The 19,088-nt window shown below is 33.7% G+C and overlaps 2 protein-coding genes across 3 annotated transcripts; one reads left to right on the top strand and one right to left on the bottom strand.

Moving 5' to 3' along the window:
• Window positions 1–611: 611 nt before the first annotated feature.
• Window positions 612–15,331, bottom strand: LOC105332123 (ATP-binding cassette sub-family C member 10). 2 transcript variants are annotated; one of them, XM_011434570.4, is made up of 18 exons: window positions 15,182–15,331; window positions 13,354–14,999; window positions 12,962–13,189; window positions 11,465–11,624; window positions 9,641–9,810; window positions 9,020–9,271; window positions 8,809–8,907; window positions 8,401–8,590; window positions 7,868–8,104; window positions 7,251–7,335; window positions 6,232–6,394; window positions 5,848–6,063; window positions 5,100–5,227; window positions 4,481–4,650; window positions 4,068–4,225; window positions 3,340–3,593; window positions 2,752–2,995; window positions 612–2,366 (listed from the first exon to the last, which is right to left on the bottom strand). In XM_011434570.4, the coding sequence occupies exons 2-18, from the start codon at window positions 14,908–14,910 to the stop codon at window positions 2,121–2,123; spliced, it is 4,557 nt and encodes a 1,518-aa protein (XP_011432872.3). In that variant the 5' UTR covers window positions 14,911–14,999; window positions 15,182–15,331; the 3' UTR covers window positions 612–2,120. The 2 variants fall into 2 exon arrangements, with proteins under 2 accessions (XP_011432872.3, XP_034324238.2); XM_034468347.2 differs by having other exon boundaries at window positions 15,213–15,294.
• Window positions 15,332–15,478: 147 nt separating this feature from the next.
• On the top strand, window positions 15,479–17,694 carry LOC105332126 (post-GPI attachment to proteins factor 4). Its single transcript, XM_011434574.4, has 2 exons — window positions 15,479–15,607; window positions 15,808–17,694. The coding sequence occupies exon 2, from the start codon at window positions 15,873–15,875 to the stop codon at window positions 17,076–17,078; it is 1,206 nt and encodes a 401-aa protein (XP_011432876.3). The 5' UTR covers window positions 15,479–15,607; window positions 15,808–15,872; the 3' UTR covers window positions 17,079–17,694.
• Window positions 17,695–19,088: the final 1,394 nt, after the last annotated feature.

Here is a 19,088-nt window from a genome sequence, read left to right as displayed (position 1 = left end):
GATATGTGAACGAGTCCTTTCTTTTTTATTTAATTTCTTCATATTCCTATCTTCTACTGTACTTAGGCCATATGCACCTACTAGTATTCTCTTCCATTCATTAAAACAAAAGGTGCCACTATCAAAAACGTTACTACATTTGTATTATATAGTTCAAAATAAAACCCCAATCAATCAAACCCAATCAATCCCCAGTCCATCATTACATAAAAAACCCAGACTTTGTCAAAATCGCCCACTCTTGTTTGAAAATCATTGAAGAGTATCTTAACTCATTCTTTATAATACTCTTGGAAAGAAAATATATGATAAAACTGAGACTGATTTTTTTTAAAGTTTATACACTGTATGTCTAAAACATAGTTATATTTTGAAGTGTTTTGAACCCTACAGAATCTCTTCATTTAGAAGGAAGAAACAAAGCGCTAGACCCACATCTTTAAACAAGAGATAGACAAAGTGTTTTTGAAACAAACAATACCTATGTAAAAGCTTCATGACAATAAATTCTCGTATTTTTTTTAAACATGCGTTTCATTGCAAAAATAAGCTAATATTTAGCAAACATACTAAGCAAACTCTATGGACAACTTAAAAAAAGTATACAAACCTTTACATTCATTTTATACCCATTTAAATAAGTATCCATACAATGTATATATAGTGTATATATAACATACACAACAGCACACAGTAAAAACTGCATGCAATAAATTGACAGAAAACAAATAAAAATATCACAAAGGCATTATATTCTTAAAACAAAACTGTAGTAACTGGTAATAGACGAAATAAAAAGATAGGAATACTGAGTTCTCTGAATATGTCCCACCACACTCTATACAGATTGATCATGATTAATTGAAAATATCACAGCTGACATCATAACAGCTAGGGTTAAAGTGTACTGTAATTAACTCCAAGCTGTTTCCGCATTTATATCTCCTGACATCACTGCCTTAAAACAATGAAAGAATAATGTGTTTCAAATGAAACAAATGCACAGCTTGAATAAGAACATGGATATCACATGTGAACCCAGTATTGCCTTAAAACCACTCCATTCCTTGAAAGTAATGAAGCTATAAAGGATACAAAATGGCTGATGTTCATTGTCCCATGTATAAGGATCAAGTGTTCAATTCTTTTAATTGACAATGTACAACATAAACAAAATGTGTAAAATACTAGTACCACATATTTTATACTCCAGTGGTAATGACTAGTTTCCACCTGAATAGATAGGTAAGAATACATTTACAAGAACTAGCATGAAATAACTCGCAGCAAAAACAAGTACCGTATCAAAATTTGCTGATTGATTGCTCCAACCAGCGGTAAGCAATCTATGCTTTAGTGCAAAAAGTTGATGCAGGTAAGTATAGATATTGATGTAAATGCTGATAATAAGGAGGAGCCGAGGACACTACAAAGCAGAGCAACCTCATCCAGAGAACGTGGGTGTCTAAAAATCTGAAAGGATGAACAGAATGAAAGAAATTTCAATCATATTGCACACAGCTAGGTATTACACTGCATGGGACCTTATTACTTCTTTAAATTTATGCATGCACCCTTTTCTTTAAAATACATGAAAACAACTCTGTTGCAAGGGGTCAATAAAGTGACCTCTCAGGTAAGTGTATCTTGCATGCCCAGAATAAAGTTGTATATTACATGTTCATTGTATACATATCCTGCATTGAAAGGTGGAAGAAAAGTATAGAAATTACATGTATCTCTTGCTTCTTCATTTATAATATTCAAATAGTGTTGGAAAAATACTTTTAAAAAATATCCAATGATCAATTAAACAATTTGACACCAGTATGCAAAAAGAATAAGCTCTAACCAGATAAATTCAGACTTAATTAATACAAGATCCATCTGTATTTAATTGCATGATACATTGATAATTGAAACATCGGTATGTGCAAAAAAATAAAGTCAAAACCAGATAAATTCATATATAATGACTTTAAAACAAAGCCTAGTGTTTTTAATCACATGACCAATTAATAAAAGAAACTTAGGCATGTGAAAAAAAAAATAAAGTTAAAACCGGATAAATTGAGACATAATGACTTAAAAACAAGACCTTCTGTATTTGATCACAGTCTTCAATTTTTACCAGACACCAGTTTAGAGAAGAGAGAGTGTGAATCCTTTAGCAGCACTGATGGTGAGTTGAACTCGGCCACTTTTCCCTCCTTCATGACCAGCACGCGATCACTGTCCATGATGGTGTCCAGGCGATGTGCTATTGTAAGCACTGTGCTGTCCTTGAATTCCTCTCGTATTGTATCCTGAATCAAGGCATCTGTTTTCATATCAACACTTGCTGTAGCTTCATCAATACAGAGTATCTAAAAAAAAAAAAATGATACCATAAATTTGTTCGTTTTCTTGCATATCTTGCATTTTTCATTTGTGTCATTTTTTACGATTTGAAAAGTTCTTATAGAAATTAATAAAGGGTATACTTTCTGCATATTTAATAATTTGCAATTTAAAACAGATCATAAAAAAAGCAAAAATTAGAGCACAAAAAATCATGAATATGCAGCATCTGTTTTCTAGTTTATAACATTAAAAATATGGAATCTTATCATTTCACATTAGACAAAACTACATTTAAAAGAAATAATATTATTGGAAAAAGTAAATTTTTATAGGAGTACATGTATTATTCCATGTGGTTCAATAATCAAAAACAAGATTTTTGCTGATGCAGAAAACTGCTCAGTGTACCTTTGTTTTTGTTAATATGGCCCTTGCCAAACACATCAGCTGTTTCTGTCCCACAGAAAACATTTTGCCCCTCTCCCCCACGTCAGCCTCCAGTCCGCCCAGTTTCTCCACAGCTGACACAAGATGACATCTACCTAGAGAGTTCCAGATTTCCTCATCTCCATAAACACTGGCAGGGTCCAAGTTTTCTCTCACTGACCCACTAAAGAGGAATGGGTCTTGTGGAATAACAGCAAAGCGACTCCTAGGAAAGAGAATAAAAATGCATCATACCTAAGTTTATCTTTTGTATCAAAAAAAAAAAATTACCACTGTAAGTTTAGATGAACCTAAGTGGAAAGACCAAAAGTTAAATGTTTCACAAAAAACTAAATTAACATTGGTTTAATCAAGACTTCCCTCCCCCTTTCCAAACTAAATGTGATAAACATATATCCTAACTCAAAATTCAAATACTTATATAAGTCCAACATATAAAAGATACATGAATTTTTCTAGGAAGATCTATAAACTTGTGGGTCTCTTTATCTCCCATTTCCATTCATTTTAATGAATTTGATCTCATCCCACAACCTCGCAAAGTATTACCTGATATCCTTAAGGTCAAGATACTTGATGCAGTTTCCATCCACTTTGATATCCCCCTGATGTATCTCTACAATACGGAACAGAGCCAGGAAAAGACTGGACTTGCCCGACCCAGTCCTGCCAACAATGCCCACTTTCTCCCTGGGCTGGGTGCAGAATGTCACCCCACACAGGGCATCTGATAGGTCCCTCCTGTATCTCAGGTACACATTTCTAAAGGAAACTACACCAATGGTTGGCCAAAATGGTGAGACCTAAAATAATGAAAAACATGCACTTAACTATCACTCATTTAGAGTTGGCGTAAAACAAAGTTCATAATTAACAGGGTAAAAAATTATTTTAAAAAATGCATTTCTTTTTTTTTTGGAAAATTTTTAAAATTTTGCTTCCCTACACTCTTTCAACATTCTTATTCTCTTCCACTTAACTAACACAAGTATACCGTACAATGACGTAATTTACACAGGCAATTTCTCCTCAAAGTAATTTCAAATGGAAAAAGAACACTCAATTGGAGATTTATATTAGGTATGTTTATAGAATATTAATTTCGTGAAATATAGTACTATCTTCACTTTAAAAATTTCATGTATACTTTTAAAATGTATGCCCTTTTCACATACTGGTAAATTTTCTGTAAGGCAAAATTACACGGTACATTGCAACTGTGTATTATTTAGGTCATTGATCATTTAATTCAGACGGCACAGAAAAGATTGGTTTACCAGGAGTGAGCCCTGCAGGTTTTCCGAGGGAATGTTGAGGTACTGCTGGGCCCTCTCTACACTGACCAGCTGTTTCTCAGTCTCCGTGAATGAACTCACAACTCCACTAAGTAGACTGGTCACTGACAATGCATAGGACAGTGCCAAACCAACCAGACCTGGGCAAGAATGGGAGAACAAAGTGGGTGAATTAAAGCTACATCTTACAAAGTCTGTCAAGTTAATTGAATTCTGAAATATTTTCCAAAAATATAACGTGTTGGATTGTGAACATTTAATGGAAAACTGGCAAATATTTTGTGCTCATGATGTTAATTGATTGATTGTAACAAGGTGACAAAGACCTGTATGACTAGAATTCCAACTTTGCTTTCTATCACATAAGTAAAGAGCATGGACCAGTAGTCACAAACCTGCATTAACAGCCTGAAACTGGTGCTGAAGAACAGATATAAATGCAATTCCTGTCACCATGACAACACCCATCATCTGAAGTCGAAAGCCTAACCAGCTTGCCACCGCTTGCCCACTGTACTGTGCTCTCAGGTTCAAATCCAACTTCTCCAGATTCTCTTTTCTAAACCTGGGTTTTCAAAGGAAATGAGAAAAAACATTTTTATGATAAATTATATGCATACAGATGTATAACACAAGCATTTTAAAAATAGAATGATTACAGAAATATAAACCAAAGTAAAAATCAAAATACTGGTATGTCTAAGAGACCAATGTAGCCAATCAAATTCATCAAGATATAAATCATATACATGTACACATGCAGTAAACCATTTTTATGAGCTAGGTTCTCATTGAGCATTTTATGCATTTTATTTTCACAATATCTTAATATCTTAAACCTAAATTTCTGGTATTTTTGTTTTGTTTTGTTTTGCTTTAAAACATTCACTCAATTCATCACTAAAAACTTCCTTTGATTCATCAAAATGTCCCAACATGTTAAAGTTACAGCAATGTTCAGCTGTTTAAATATTTTGCTAATTGTATGAATTTGTCAGAATCCCTGTCACTGACCTGTCATTCTCTCTGAATGCTCTGATAGTAGTCAGTCCAGTGACAGTCTCTGAGAAATGTGCATACACCGGGGACAGAGAAACACTGGAAATCCTCTTCACTTCCCTAGAGGTGTGTCGGTAGTAATGCTGAAATCAAAGAAATACAAATGTTTTATTTCTTTTGACAGCCTGAAAGTTTGGATTTCTATGGAACTTCAAGGTAATAAATTGCACTTTAAATTTTTTTTGAAACAGTGAAACTACAGCAGGAAAATTGCCCTATATCAGATGAATTGAGAGAAGGGTATAATCCAGTACATGTACCGTATCTGATTGTTTAAATCTTGATCCTTTCTTCATTACAGAATTGTTTTCAATAGCATTTTTTTTTTGACTTTATGCACCAGTACAAGCTGTTTATGATTCATAACTGGCAAGTAATAGAGAAAAGTCAAGAAATAACTTTACAATTCCAAGAATTTTGGTACTGTGGTTTCATCGATATTCGTTGAATACCAATTTTCGTGGATTTCGTTGTTAAGTTTATCCATGAAAATAAATGTTCATTCAAGTGCAATTTCTTCAACATTTGGTATTGTAAGGATCATTGGCCATGAATTTACGTATCCTTGAAACTGTGTTTTTCACTTTAACCACGAAAATTGATACCCTTTAGATGACATTCTTTAGACTGTAGCGAAATTAAGCAAGTCTTTGATTGAATAAAACTTATCTTAACTATTGTATAGTAATATTTTAACATTTACCTGAATTTTATAATATACAACTCCCAGAGGCAGGAGAAGAAGAGTGAACCATGGTAGTCCATAACAGATGACAACAACTGTACCCAGAATTCCAAACAGCTGCGCCAGGAATATGTTTAATATGAACGGCAAGGAATCATCAATTGTATAAAGGTCTGAAGAAAACCTGTTGATGATTCTGCCCATTGGATTAGTGTCGAAAAAAGACACTGGAGCCTGGAATACATGCAAGTGAAATCAGCGGATAAAATAAAAATATCCAGCTTTGTGTCAATAAATAAAAAAAATTATAATACGGTTATTTCACAAAGTTTAACATTAATTTGGCCTGCATAAATGAATTAATTTCATGCTCAAAATAAACAAAATTTAAGCTTTACTGACCTTTAATATCACAGACAGAAGTTTTGTATGCAGATACTGTGCAGCACAGATCCCTCCATAAGCGAATAGGAAAGCTCTCATCAGCGTGAAGAGAGAGTTAGCCCCCGCCAGAGCCCCATACACTGTCAGGTAGAACTGGATGTCATCAGCATCCGTAGTGTTTCTGAAGACATTGAAAGCATAAGTTAATCAATCCATAAATAATAGGTACCCAAACATTTTAAAGCTGCTTGGTCCGATTTTATATCAATTTTTTTGCACGCTTTTAAACGATGGCTATGCTTAGTATATGTGTAATAATAGACATTGTAGTAGTTTTACCCGTCATTTATGCCAAATTTCATTGAAGAAATATACGTACAAAATTTGCTAACAAAACAAACGACATTGAAAGGTACCGCGTTATTTCGCCTCAAGTTAAATTTCACCCCTGACGACGAGACGGGTATGGTTGTATTACGAATTTGACATCGCTTTAAATAAAGGTCGAAATGATCAGACAAATTACAAATAAACATGTGTATGTTTTGTTCGCTAATATTTCTAAAAGTCTGCTTTCTTTACAATTGATAGCATGCGGGTTGAATAACCCCAATCATTCGGGGGACGAAACCAAGCGGTTTCCTTTTCTAAACATTCCCGTGATGCATTTTGGTTTGTTTTTTCGTTTGCCCAAAGAGAAATTATATTTATTTACTTTGAATATTTCTAACTTTGAAAGGAGACTGATTCTGCTGGTGTAAATAGGAGAAAGTTCATAACTTTCTAAGATAAATGATTTGTATGAAAAAAATTTTGATACTGTAATTACAAAAAAATCGGACCAAGCAGCTTTAAAATTCATCAAAATAACCCACTTCATGATATTGATTGTCAATAAAATCCAACAAGCCACAGGTTTTCAAGAGAGACAAGTATTATGGGCTGGTGAGCAGAGCTTTTTGTATATGGCTTGCACTGTTCAGATCTAATGCTCTGTACTTATCTTGTTGGGGATACATGTACTTGTATCTACCTACCCCGTGTGATTGGCGCTGCTGTTACTGGCTCCGTGAGAGTGAGACACCCAGTAAGACAACCACCAGTCATTCACATTTCTGGATGCTACAAGGAGACAGGATGCTCTAATACCACACACAAACTCTATTGTATTTTTTAACTACCATAAATGATGAACTCTGGTTTTGTACAGACAAACTGAACAGAATTTTTTTCCAAAATTGTTTTTTTTTTCACATAACTTTACCAAGTACCTAGCTAACTAGTGCAAGTACCAATATATACAGCAGATATCCCACCAATCTATTAGTGATGGGGTATAATTATCATTAAACATGTTGTTTGCTTTTTCTATTCCCAACCTTTAAGACTTTAAGATCAGACATGTATCTCAAATGATACTAGAATATAGAATATTATTTCATCATTATTTTTATCTATTTAATTCCTTTAATCCTTTTGTGGTAGCCAGGGGTATGAGATGCAAAAGTTTATTCAAAATTCTAAAGTCATCAACGTAATTGTAGCAAATCTATGGAGATCTATGGTGGCATGTACCACTAACTAGAACAACTCATAATATGGGTAACAAATTAAAGAAATATATTCACTGAGTGGCTTGAGATGTTACAATTACCTTGCATGAGAAACAGAGCAGTCAGTACGCTGGGTGCCAGACACACTCCTACCGCTGACCAGTACGCTTTGTAGACTGACAGACTGAGAACTCCCTTCTCCATGCCTTCTTCCTCCACCTGCTCATCTTCCATCTCCTCTTCTGTCACATCGCTAGCTCCCACACTTTCCTCTGTAACCTGATCAGTCACTTTGTTTTCTGTCAGAAAGTCTTCATCCAGTACATCAGAAGGACTTCCTTTCATAAAATTGAAATTTTTTTCCTCTTTATAGCTGTCCACATTGTACTGGTATTTAAAGGAATTTTTAGTTAAATGCTTATTGCCAGTGGGAGAATCTTAAAACGGCGAGGCTTACTGAGAAATAGAGAATTAAATTTATCTAAACATAAATGTGTCAGTGTGAATTTAAAATGGGGTGAAATTTATTGATAAAGTATAAAATTGGGCTTAAATAACACTGTACATAAGTACAGAGTATACATATTGCAGACTGAAGTCATGAAAGACAACTACAAAAGAAACATAATCTTACCAATCATGGAAATTCTACCATCCTCCATTACAACAACGACATCAGCTGCTGCCAGGAATTTGATATGATGAGTGCAAAGTATTCTGGTCTTCCTTCGCAGCATACCCATGATGCATTTGTCATACAACTGTTGAGCAACATAAGCATCTACGGCTGCAAGGGGGTCGTCCAGTAAATATACATCTTTATCCTACCACAAACAAATATTATGCAAATTGAATGTATCACAAAAAGGCTTGAGTACATTTAACTGAATTATTTAGATCTATATTACATAGATCCTAAAGACTTTTATTTAAATTAACAGAACAGAAAAGAAAAAATCTTTTTATCTTTTTTTTTTAATGAACAATGTATCAAACTACATAGTTGTCAGAAAGTTACCAAAAAATCCATTTGTTGAATTACCTGGTACAGTGCCCTTGCCAAGGCCACTCTGGCTTTTTGTCCACCACTTAAGGTCACACCATTCTCACCAACCATTGTTTTATCTCCAGCAGAAAAGACCTACAAAAGCATTGCCATATTAAGTAAAGGACATTGTCTGCATATCAAATAGACAGATGCATCAATTCTAAAAAAAAACCCAAAAAACCCCCAGGAAATTTAGTATTTTTACCTTTAGATCGTCAGCGAGCGTTGAAGCCTCCAGTACCTTTTCATACCTCCTGTAATCACACGGCTTTCCAAACAGAATGTTGTCCCTGATGGTACACTGCTGTATCCAGGACTCCTGGCTGACCAGGGCAAAGCCCTCCTCTAGATTCCGGATCCAGATCTGACCTCCTATTCGCTGCATTTCTGCAAGGATGGCATTTAGCAAGGAGCTTTTCCCAGAACCCACCTTTCCTACTACTCCAATAAACTGACCCTTAAAAAACATACAAACATCATAAATAACTCTTGGGTATAGTATACAACAACTACCAAAATACTTACCGGTAAACTATACTGAGTGTCAAACAATACTTTGCATAGAGGGAAGAGACAACTTTTCCATAGATGAATCATATTCCACATCTACCTCATATTTTGAAGTGTAAATTATGATGCTGCTGTGTTGTATTGCCATGCTGACTATGTTAGTTTTATATAATAAATATTACCCTTTTGTTAGTCTTAATGCAGTCCTTACTCCCACTATAGTGTAATTTTAATCATTTTCTTTAAAGGCTAATACATTATTCAGCTTCTTGAGCTTCAATGGCATGATTCAGTATATTAACCTATGAACTATTACCTTTTCAACCTGAAGATTAATATTTTTCAAAAGCAGAGCTCCTTTAGATTCTTCATCTTGGTTATCATTCCGGCTTTCTATGCTATTGACTGACTGCATTGTGTTCGGTTCTTCCTCCCATGAAAAAGTTCCATTTCTGATGGACAGTACTTTTTTACCACGATAATTATCTGAAACCATTTAAAAGTTATCTAGCATAAAGGTTATGATGTGATAGTTTGTCAATTTTTTTTCATCATGCATTTTACTTCTCAATAATGGGTTGATGCATAAGTACTAAACATGAAGACATATAGATGCATTATAGCAACATGTACTTCAGACCCCTCAACTCAATTTTCAAGACATTCAATCTGATTAAAAGCAGATCCTTGATCCACTCTATTGTCGATACACAAAGATCTGAAGAAACCCCGCTTGAGGTCACCTCCTGGTGAACTTTGGTTTAAGAATATTCATGAGTTATTAGAGAGGTTTAGCAAACCAACGTGTACGCGTACGTGTACGTGTAGAACGGAAAATATGTGCATTACGTCATTAGTTTGTGTAATGACGAATTTCTACACGTATGTACCCGAATGAACATACGTGTAAATTGCAAAGTACCCGTAAGGTCGAACTTGTAGCCTCTGTTTCCCTGTTGTCTATTAATTTTAATAAAAATGTTAACTTTTCTTAAGCTTGAATATTCAGTGCGAATACTGAATATATCTACCAACATAAATTTTCATTAGTGTTTAATATGTTATTGGAGTTTTATTTCACGCATCTCTTCCTCCAAAACATGCAGTGGCTCCATTATCTTATTAATTTGCGATAAATAAAAATGTGCATATATAATAAATGATGTTTAATAAAATTAACACATGCAGAATTCCTACTTTTCGTTTATAACCCACATTCTCAGCTTAGTAGGAGAGGATATCCATAATTACATTAAAACATTTACACGTACAAGTACACGTTACAACTGCTAAACAAGAAAAATAATTGAGCTGGTACGCGTAGTTCTAACTTGTAACCTACACGTACAAGTACACGTACACGTTGGTCTGCTAAACCTCTCTATTTTAGCCAATCAGAACTAATGTTAGGAATAGTAATTTCAGGTTGCAAAAAAAAACCAGTATCATCAAGATAAAGATGGATCAAAAGTTAATATTAGATGCCCTCATGGAATCCAAAGATTGCATTGGCATAACTTTCAAAAGACGTAGCTGAGTTATGGAACTGACGATGTGATTGGTCAGAACAAAGTTCACCAGGAGGTGACCTCAAGCTGTGTTTCTTCAAATCCTTATGTAGCGATGATAAAAAAGAGGAGCAGATCAAGGATCTGATTTTAATCAGATTGCAAGACAATCACAATATATTCCAACTTTTTAAAGTAACTTTGGTTCAACAGTTCATCAGTCCAAGATCATAACAACTCAGTCTTGGACCATATCTGAACTGTCAGCTCAGGATGAAATATATTCATACTAAGAGAAACGCATATAAACTACAAAATACATTTAAACATGTATTCAAATCAAACATTACATAATTCTCTTTAATTTCTTATGAAGCAATATTGATCTTGAAAAGCTGATGTTAGTAGCTAGTAGGAAAAATTTGGTTATACATGCTGCAGATAATTTTTTCCACTAAGCTAATCTGCAGCTAGCCAATACCATACAGATAACAAAATTACATAGATGTGCACTGTGCTAAAATTTTAATACATCATAAGCTTTGCCAGTCTTGCCAGACACTGAAAAAAATGGGTCACAACTCACTTTATTCTGAACTCTTCAACATGAGCTATTATATGCATAAACTCACCATCTTGAGAGTAGTATGAACTGAGATCAACCTCTGAGAGGGACACAAAGGACTGGAGTCTCTTGAGGGAGACCCAGGCCTCCATCAGCCCGTTCAGGACCCAGGGGAAGGCATTGAGGGGGCTGATCAACATCAGGAACAGGGACAAACTGGTGAACACCTACAACAACGAACACAAAATCATCATCATCATCATCATCTGACATCATCATCATCATTGAGATGTCCTGTTTGTTACATGCATAATCAACTCAAAGGTAAATTAATTGAACAATTTTGGGAAAGACTGGTGAACATCTACAACAACCAGAGCAGAAAATCACCATGATCATTGTCATCATCGTCATCTACACCACCAAGATGAATCATATAAAGTGTGTTAATATGTGACAAGGAGAAAAAAAATAACCCTTCATTCTTGCCAATATGATGTCCTCTCTCTCTCTCTCTCTCTCTGAATAAAACAAATTATATAAAGGGAGTTAATGTGAGACATTAATTAAGTTGTCTGCATGCCTAACACAACTACTGTAATTTTCTCTGCTATTCAACAACAGAATTAAATGTCATACAAAGGTTACTATATATTGGATGATAAATGAAGTCACTAGGCTTACTGTTACCTAAAAACTCTGAAGAAAATCTAGAGCAGAGTATATTATGTCATAGGCAATTTTCAAGAATCAGAATAGATAGGTCAATCTTGATGAAGACTTTATTCTTTTTTAAAATAAAATACAGACAATATGTGTATGTATATACATCTTGTCAAAAGGATTCTTCCATTTCCTATTTTTTAATATTTGCATTTTTATACAACCGGTAATAGAAACACAAACATCAATAAAAACTTGCATTCAAATATTGTAGTACATGTACTTAATTACTGTTATATTAGATCTTGGGGGTTTATAACAACTTTAAGGTACCGGTATGTGTCTTATGATCTTGAAATTTGAGATATCTTTGTTATACCTCTGTCAGTGTATTTTATCAATTTAATATTTTGACAAAGAAACCTGCTATTTTATCTAAGCAACATTTACCATGACCATGCTCATAGTGAATAGTCATCAAAACTGTTCACAGGTGGCATTCGATTTCCCTAGCGTTTAATTTTGGAATGTTTCTGGTCTTACCTGGATTGCTACGTTAAGTTCTTAAGGTAAAGACAGGTGTATCAATACCACATACATGTATATATATATCATGCAAAATGTACTCAAAATATGAAAAATTATATACTAAACTAACTTTTTTTCATGTGCAAGATATTGTTGCAAGGTCAGTGATAGCCTCATCCTCACTAAATTTCTCTCTGCAAACAAGTCCTCATATGTACGTGGTATTTTATTTTTAAGATAACCTACATCTTACTCACGCAAATAAGTTGCTGCAAACCAGTTTATCGCTGGTAAATTGCAAAATAAATTTGGCAGGAATAAAACTTGGTTTACAGTATATCTGTATTTTTTAATGCAATTCTTTGAGCTGTACCTTTGCAGCAGTCAGTGTGTTTCCCAGGAGTGAGTAGGTAGTGAAGGTCAGAATTGAAATAAGGACTGGTGTCGTGGCCCAGAAATAAACACACATTGCATCCAGATACTTCCTTCCCTTTAAACTCTTCAGCTCAGCACTACGAAGCTTCTCAATTTTAGTTTGAAATGTATCCTCCCATGCATAAAGTTTGACCACACGAATTCCTCTTAGAATTTCTGTCATTAGCTGTAAGGAGTAGTATTTTGGATAAATGAAAGAATAAAAATTATCTGATCAATTAAGCCACAAATTTTAATGGAGTCTGAGATGGAAAAAAGAACTTTTTTTTTTACAAAGATAATATACTCAGTATTTTGTATTTTTCTTTATCATTACAGAGCTCTACTGACCTTAACTCTTGAGTCCTTTTGGAGCATCATCTCTGTACTTAGTTGTCCAATTTTGCTGGCCAGCCATTTATTGATAGGAATTAAGAGAATGGCAAATCCTAAACCAGCTAGAAATGCCAAACCAACCTGCATGTGTAACAAATACAGGGATACCCCCACTTGGAATGGGAGGCTCCAAAATGCATGGAAACTGGGACAGAAATTCACAACCCGGTCAGTGTCTGTACTCATAAAGTTGACTATCTCCCCTGTACAGAATTTTGATGATGACACACTGCTGACTCGGAGAGCTTTCCTGTACACTGTTGTGATTATTGAGCATCTGATTTTGAGTCCAACTACTTGCATGTTGTAATCAAACTGAGTTGAACAGATAGACCCAATAAATGTTGAAAGCAGGAGTCCCAATGCATAATAAACACCATGCAATTCGGGCTCATTTTTGTTTTCTACATATGACACAAGGAGATTGAGCAAGATAGGACCAGCAAATCCAGCAAGATCAGCGGTCAGTTTCAGAAGTCCTAAAGAGTAGTATTCCCATCCAAATATACTGTTAAGGGCTTTTAACAACGTTCTTTCTGCTGATTTAGACTTAATTTTTACGTCAGGAATTCCAGAATCATTTCCTAAAAGATTTCCATTAGTATTTCTCTCCTTCTCTTCTTGGTTTATAGAATTAGATGTGGCATCTAACTTCAAACTAATTTTTTTCTCAATATCATTAGTATTTAATCTGTGCGGTAACTTAAAGAGATCATCAGCTGTATATATGTCATGTTTTGATCCTTTCAACATCAATGGATTTACCCAGTTGAAGGTTATTCTAGAAATCCATGATTTGTTATCTTCTCCAACTAACAGATTATGATCACGTGTAATGGCACCATAATTTGTCCTTGAGCTTCCTAATAATGATTCTTCAGATTCCTCTTCTAATGTATTAATGTTTAAGTTATGACTATGCAATTGCACTTTGATTCCACCTTGAGAATTAGGCAGCAGTGATAATAAATACACACAGTGTAAACCAAAATACACAAATACACATACACAAAAGTAGGGATTAAATAGTACAGGTCTATGGATCCATGATAAAATGGCAGTATGTAACAAAAAACCAGCAGATATGAATGTTAAAGTATAGGTCAAAATATTAATTAAAGGGCCTCTATATGTTCTCCATATAAAATATTTCAGATTCCACACATAAAACGAATGGATAAACCAACAAATGGAAACAGCACCTGAGATAACAATGTCTACAGCACTGAGTAAATTTCCAGTCAATACTCTCGTCAATGTTGGAGCAGCAATGGCCGATAACATTAATAATAACGAACATAAAAATCTCAGCTTCAGTGCTGCAGGAAATGGGTATACATGGCTGTCGATGCTTGCTCCTCTGGCAATCGCTATATGATAGACACTGACAGTTAACAGAATGACGTGAGGAGGTAAAATCACCACTAGCTCTTCAAAACAGAATCCAAAATCCTGGCCATACCAGGGTAATGTGTCTAGGTGAGGTCTGCAAATTTCCTCCCAAAAATCCATCCTTTGATCTGGAGCAAATCAGTTAGTGATAAACCATTTAACACTGTTTAAGTTCACGAACGACTCATTATAGTGTCTTAGATGAAATCCTAAAAAGTAGAAAAACAAGTACTAAAGAAACAACACAATTCCATTACCTTAAATGCACTGTACCAGTAATTACAACAAGTAATGAAATAGGCTACATGCACATGTTTCGTGATTTATTATTGAATCCTACAAAAATATTTTAAATTTAATGCACCAACGTTTGCAAAAAAATTTTACTTACAACAAATTTGCAGAATTACTACTTGTCACACCAGACATTAACGCATGTGCTTGCATCTTCTACCTTCATCAACCATGTCAACCGGTCTGATCTACTTTTCACATTCTCAACTCGGGTTCGGTATACCAAAACGAGATATCACTAAAACCCGGAAATCATGAAAATATAAGGTGTCATAAGATTTACATAAAATGAATAAACTTACAAATAAAATCAAATATATTTACAATATCTTACTATTTCAAATCTGCTATACGATTATTTACCATATATTTAGATTTTTATTATATGAGAGGGAAAATTATTGAAAAAACGGAATGACAAGCCCGATGTATTTATTTATTGTACAGGCAAGACAGCCCAAATTGGTGGGAGGGGGGAAATCAGTAGCAAAATTATCAAAAATTTGCTAATATACATTGCATTGTAAGTTTTTTATATCTCAGCATGTCTCTGATCTCGACCTTAAATGCATATCGTAAAAATATAAATAAATATGTAATGCCTCCCCTTTTATAATTAAATTTATGGATGTACACAGATATATATCCTGTTTCTCATATGTCATGTTTGTTTCTTGCCGCCGGATCTTGAACTTTTTCTTATTTTTGTTGAATCAATTTCAGATTTATTACTACCTTGGCTTTGAAACTTGCAGCTCAATCAACATAAGGGATGCAGAGATCTGGTGATGAGGCCATTCAAAATCCTCATCTTACAGCTCCTTCTATTTGTGACCACCTTCATATTGGTAATCCCTCCTTTGTGTATCAAATTGCCATTCTCCAAATTTTACTATGTATACAACAAAAAGGATGATATCTCAAAGAAAGCAGAATTACTCAATACAAAGCGATATGATAAGTCTCTCGCATATTTTGGTGCATTGCAACCAGATTCATCCAAGCAATTCTACCTTAATATGGAGAAATCGGGTCAACTTGACCTAGTTGTTACTATTGTGAGTGTAAAGAGAAAGGATCATGAAAACTTAGGGTATCTTACTCAGGCTGTGGCAAGAATGGATAAATTATTGAAAGAAGATACTTTTTTCAAACGAAAATTCTTGTTTATATGCAACGTTGATCAAAATCCGTATGGCCACGAAGAAGCAAAGAAACTAGAAAAGTATATACCAGTGACACATCGCTTTCTTAATTTTACAACATATCTAGAAAAGAGTCCTCACAAGTCTTTGTACCAACAACACAGTTTTGATACTTACCAAAAGGAAACCATAGACTACATGTTCTGTTTAGAATTGGCACATTCCATGAATCCAGATTATGTGTTGATGATGGAGGATGATACTCTACCTCTCCCACAGTCACTGGAAGTTGTAAACTTTAAAGTAAAGTGGCTTACTTCATTCCGAAATCCTCCCATTAAAGATTTTGCTTACATTAAGCTTTACTATCCACCTAAGTGGCAAGGATTTGCCAATGAAGTGAAAAGAATTTTGGAAGTTGTGGCAATTGGAATGGTTGGAACGGGGTGCTTTGTTTTGGTTTTTGCCTTTAGGAAAAAGAGATCTGTTCAGCATTTATTTGCAGTTTTTGGTGCCATTTATTTTGTATTAATTTCTCTGCTGTTAGACCGTCAAAATATTCTTGAGTTGCGCAGATTAGCTTCTCAGTTTTACTCCCTCAACATATCACCTGGGTGCTGCACACCAGCCATGTTTTATCCCAAATGGGTCATTCCTGAATTGTTGAAGTACTTAGCTGGTGCAAATAATAAGTATCATACAGACATAGCAATTTATAATTTCATCACTAGTCAAAATCTTACAGCATATCAAATAGAGCCAAACTTGTTTGTACATATAGGTATGTACACCTCTATTCATAAAAATTCTCGAAAGGATCCACAAGAGTTCATATTTTTTGGTACTTGATAGTGGATGAACAATCATGATTTGATGAGTGATAAAAAATAGAAGTCATAATAAACACTTTCCATAAGATTGAAATTGATAATGTGTTTCAAAATTTTATGGTGCTTCCTAAAGCAGATATTTATAGCTGCTTTTGTATTAAATTGTTAACAAAATTTTTCAAAGCATTATTTTCCTATGGTGCTTGACTGCTTGTAAAGAAACTTTAAATGTGTACATAGAGATAAATTTGCAGGAATTTATTTATTTTTTTTTTGAGGGGGGTGGTATATATTCCTGATGTATATCGTGAACTGTATAGTTGATTGATTTTGGTTCATTTAGAAGATGTCTTACAGTAATCTACCTGACTGCAATTTTAATAGACCCTGTATTGTTGTCTTATGCATTGTGATACTATTGCATTACATGTATGGGTATTAAATATCAAAGCTAAAATATTTAATTAGTAATTGTATATGGTTATCCTAGTCATTTATTGAACATCTACCGTACTTAGAAACTGTTAAACTACATATCATGCATTTATAAATGATATTACATATTGGTTGTATAAACAAGAACTTATCCTATCTAAGATGTACTTTTGTGCAATAAAAAAAACCATATCAATGGACTCGAAAACTTTGATTGTTTTATTTTGAATCTTATGTTTTGGAATATGTAACATTTTCAAGTTTAGAGATACATGTGTATTTTGTAAATTTTTGTTGTATGAAGAAGAGGTAATTAATATTGTTACAATGCAACAGCCATGATAAAAACATTCTTAATTTCAAGGAAGATAATAGGGTTAACACTAACAGAAATATCTCAATGACTACCATGAAAAGTAAGCATACTAAGCCAGAAATAATTTACTTTACACAATAATGCATGTATTCTTTAAACATGCATACATACATGTATGTATTTCCTATCAAATGCAGCATTTAGTTTTTTTAATATTTGAAATCACAATGCAATATAGTTACCGGTAAATTATCAATCTTGTTATTGCATTGAGCCTGCATGAACAACTAAATACATCTTTTAAGGTTTTCCATCTATGGTAAAAACTGTAAAAAAAAAATCTAAAACAGAACATGAACAATATCTCAAATTTCAACATTTTATTTTTAGATTAATTAAATATGAGCTGTGAGCAAACACTTTAGAGGTGTAGAACAAAAATTGATAACAATGAATGGAAATGTATAAAGAGCATGGTGTATAAACTTTATATTACAGTTGTACAAGTAATACTGAAAGGTGTAAGACAGCACAATATAAAAAGGTATAATAATACTGGTGCAATACATATATGTGCATTTCTATGATAATACTCTTGTTTATTCAAATCTTCTTAACAGAATAATTAAATTGCCTTATCTTAATAATAAGATATTGAGTCATTCACAAACATTATCCGTTCCATTGTATATTAATTAACAAAATGATGAATGCTTCAACTTATCAAAAAATATGACTTCTGTGATCAATAACATAAATAACAATCAACCTTCAATCTGTATTTTTTTTTAAATCTTTGATCCATAACAAAAAAAAAGCAGCCAAATTGCTTATTGATTATGAATAAGTCATATATATTTGTCTGTTTAGTTATGGTGTGGAGTCCTTTCCTTCTTCATTGTTGAATTATTCTTAAATTTTTAACTGGCATTCATCTGGAAAAGCAATAAGTATATACATGTAGTTACACATCAGTGGAATTCTATAGAGAGAGATCAGAGAAAGAGAGAGAGAGAAAGAGAGAGAGAGAGTAGGCTTTAAATACATTGTAATGAAAAGGTGTTTCAAAATTATGTTTTTAAATATAAATATTACAAATCAATATTATGCTTCAACTATAAGCATATAATACATGTTTTAGAGATGTTTTTATTTGCAAGACTATAGACATATTATGGCTATATATGACTATATATGTTGACATATTTATCATGAAAGATATATCACAAAATTTAATCTATTATTAATGTTTTGTGTAAAATATATTATCAATACATT

This window comes from Magallana gigas, chromosome 6 (assembly GCF_963853765.1).
Source record: "Magallana gigas chromosome 6, xbMagGiga1.1, whole genome shotgun sequence".
Lineage (NCBI taxonomy): Eukaryota > Metazoa > Mollusca > Bivalvia > Ostreida > Ostreidae > Magallana > Magallana gigas.
Note: the sequence above shows the minus strand (reverse complement) of the source record. Positions and strands in the feature narration are given on the sequence as shown.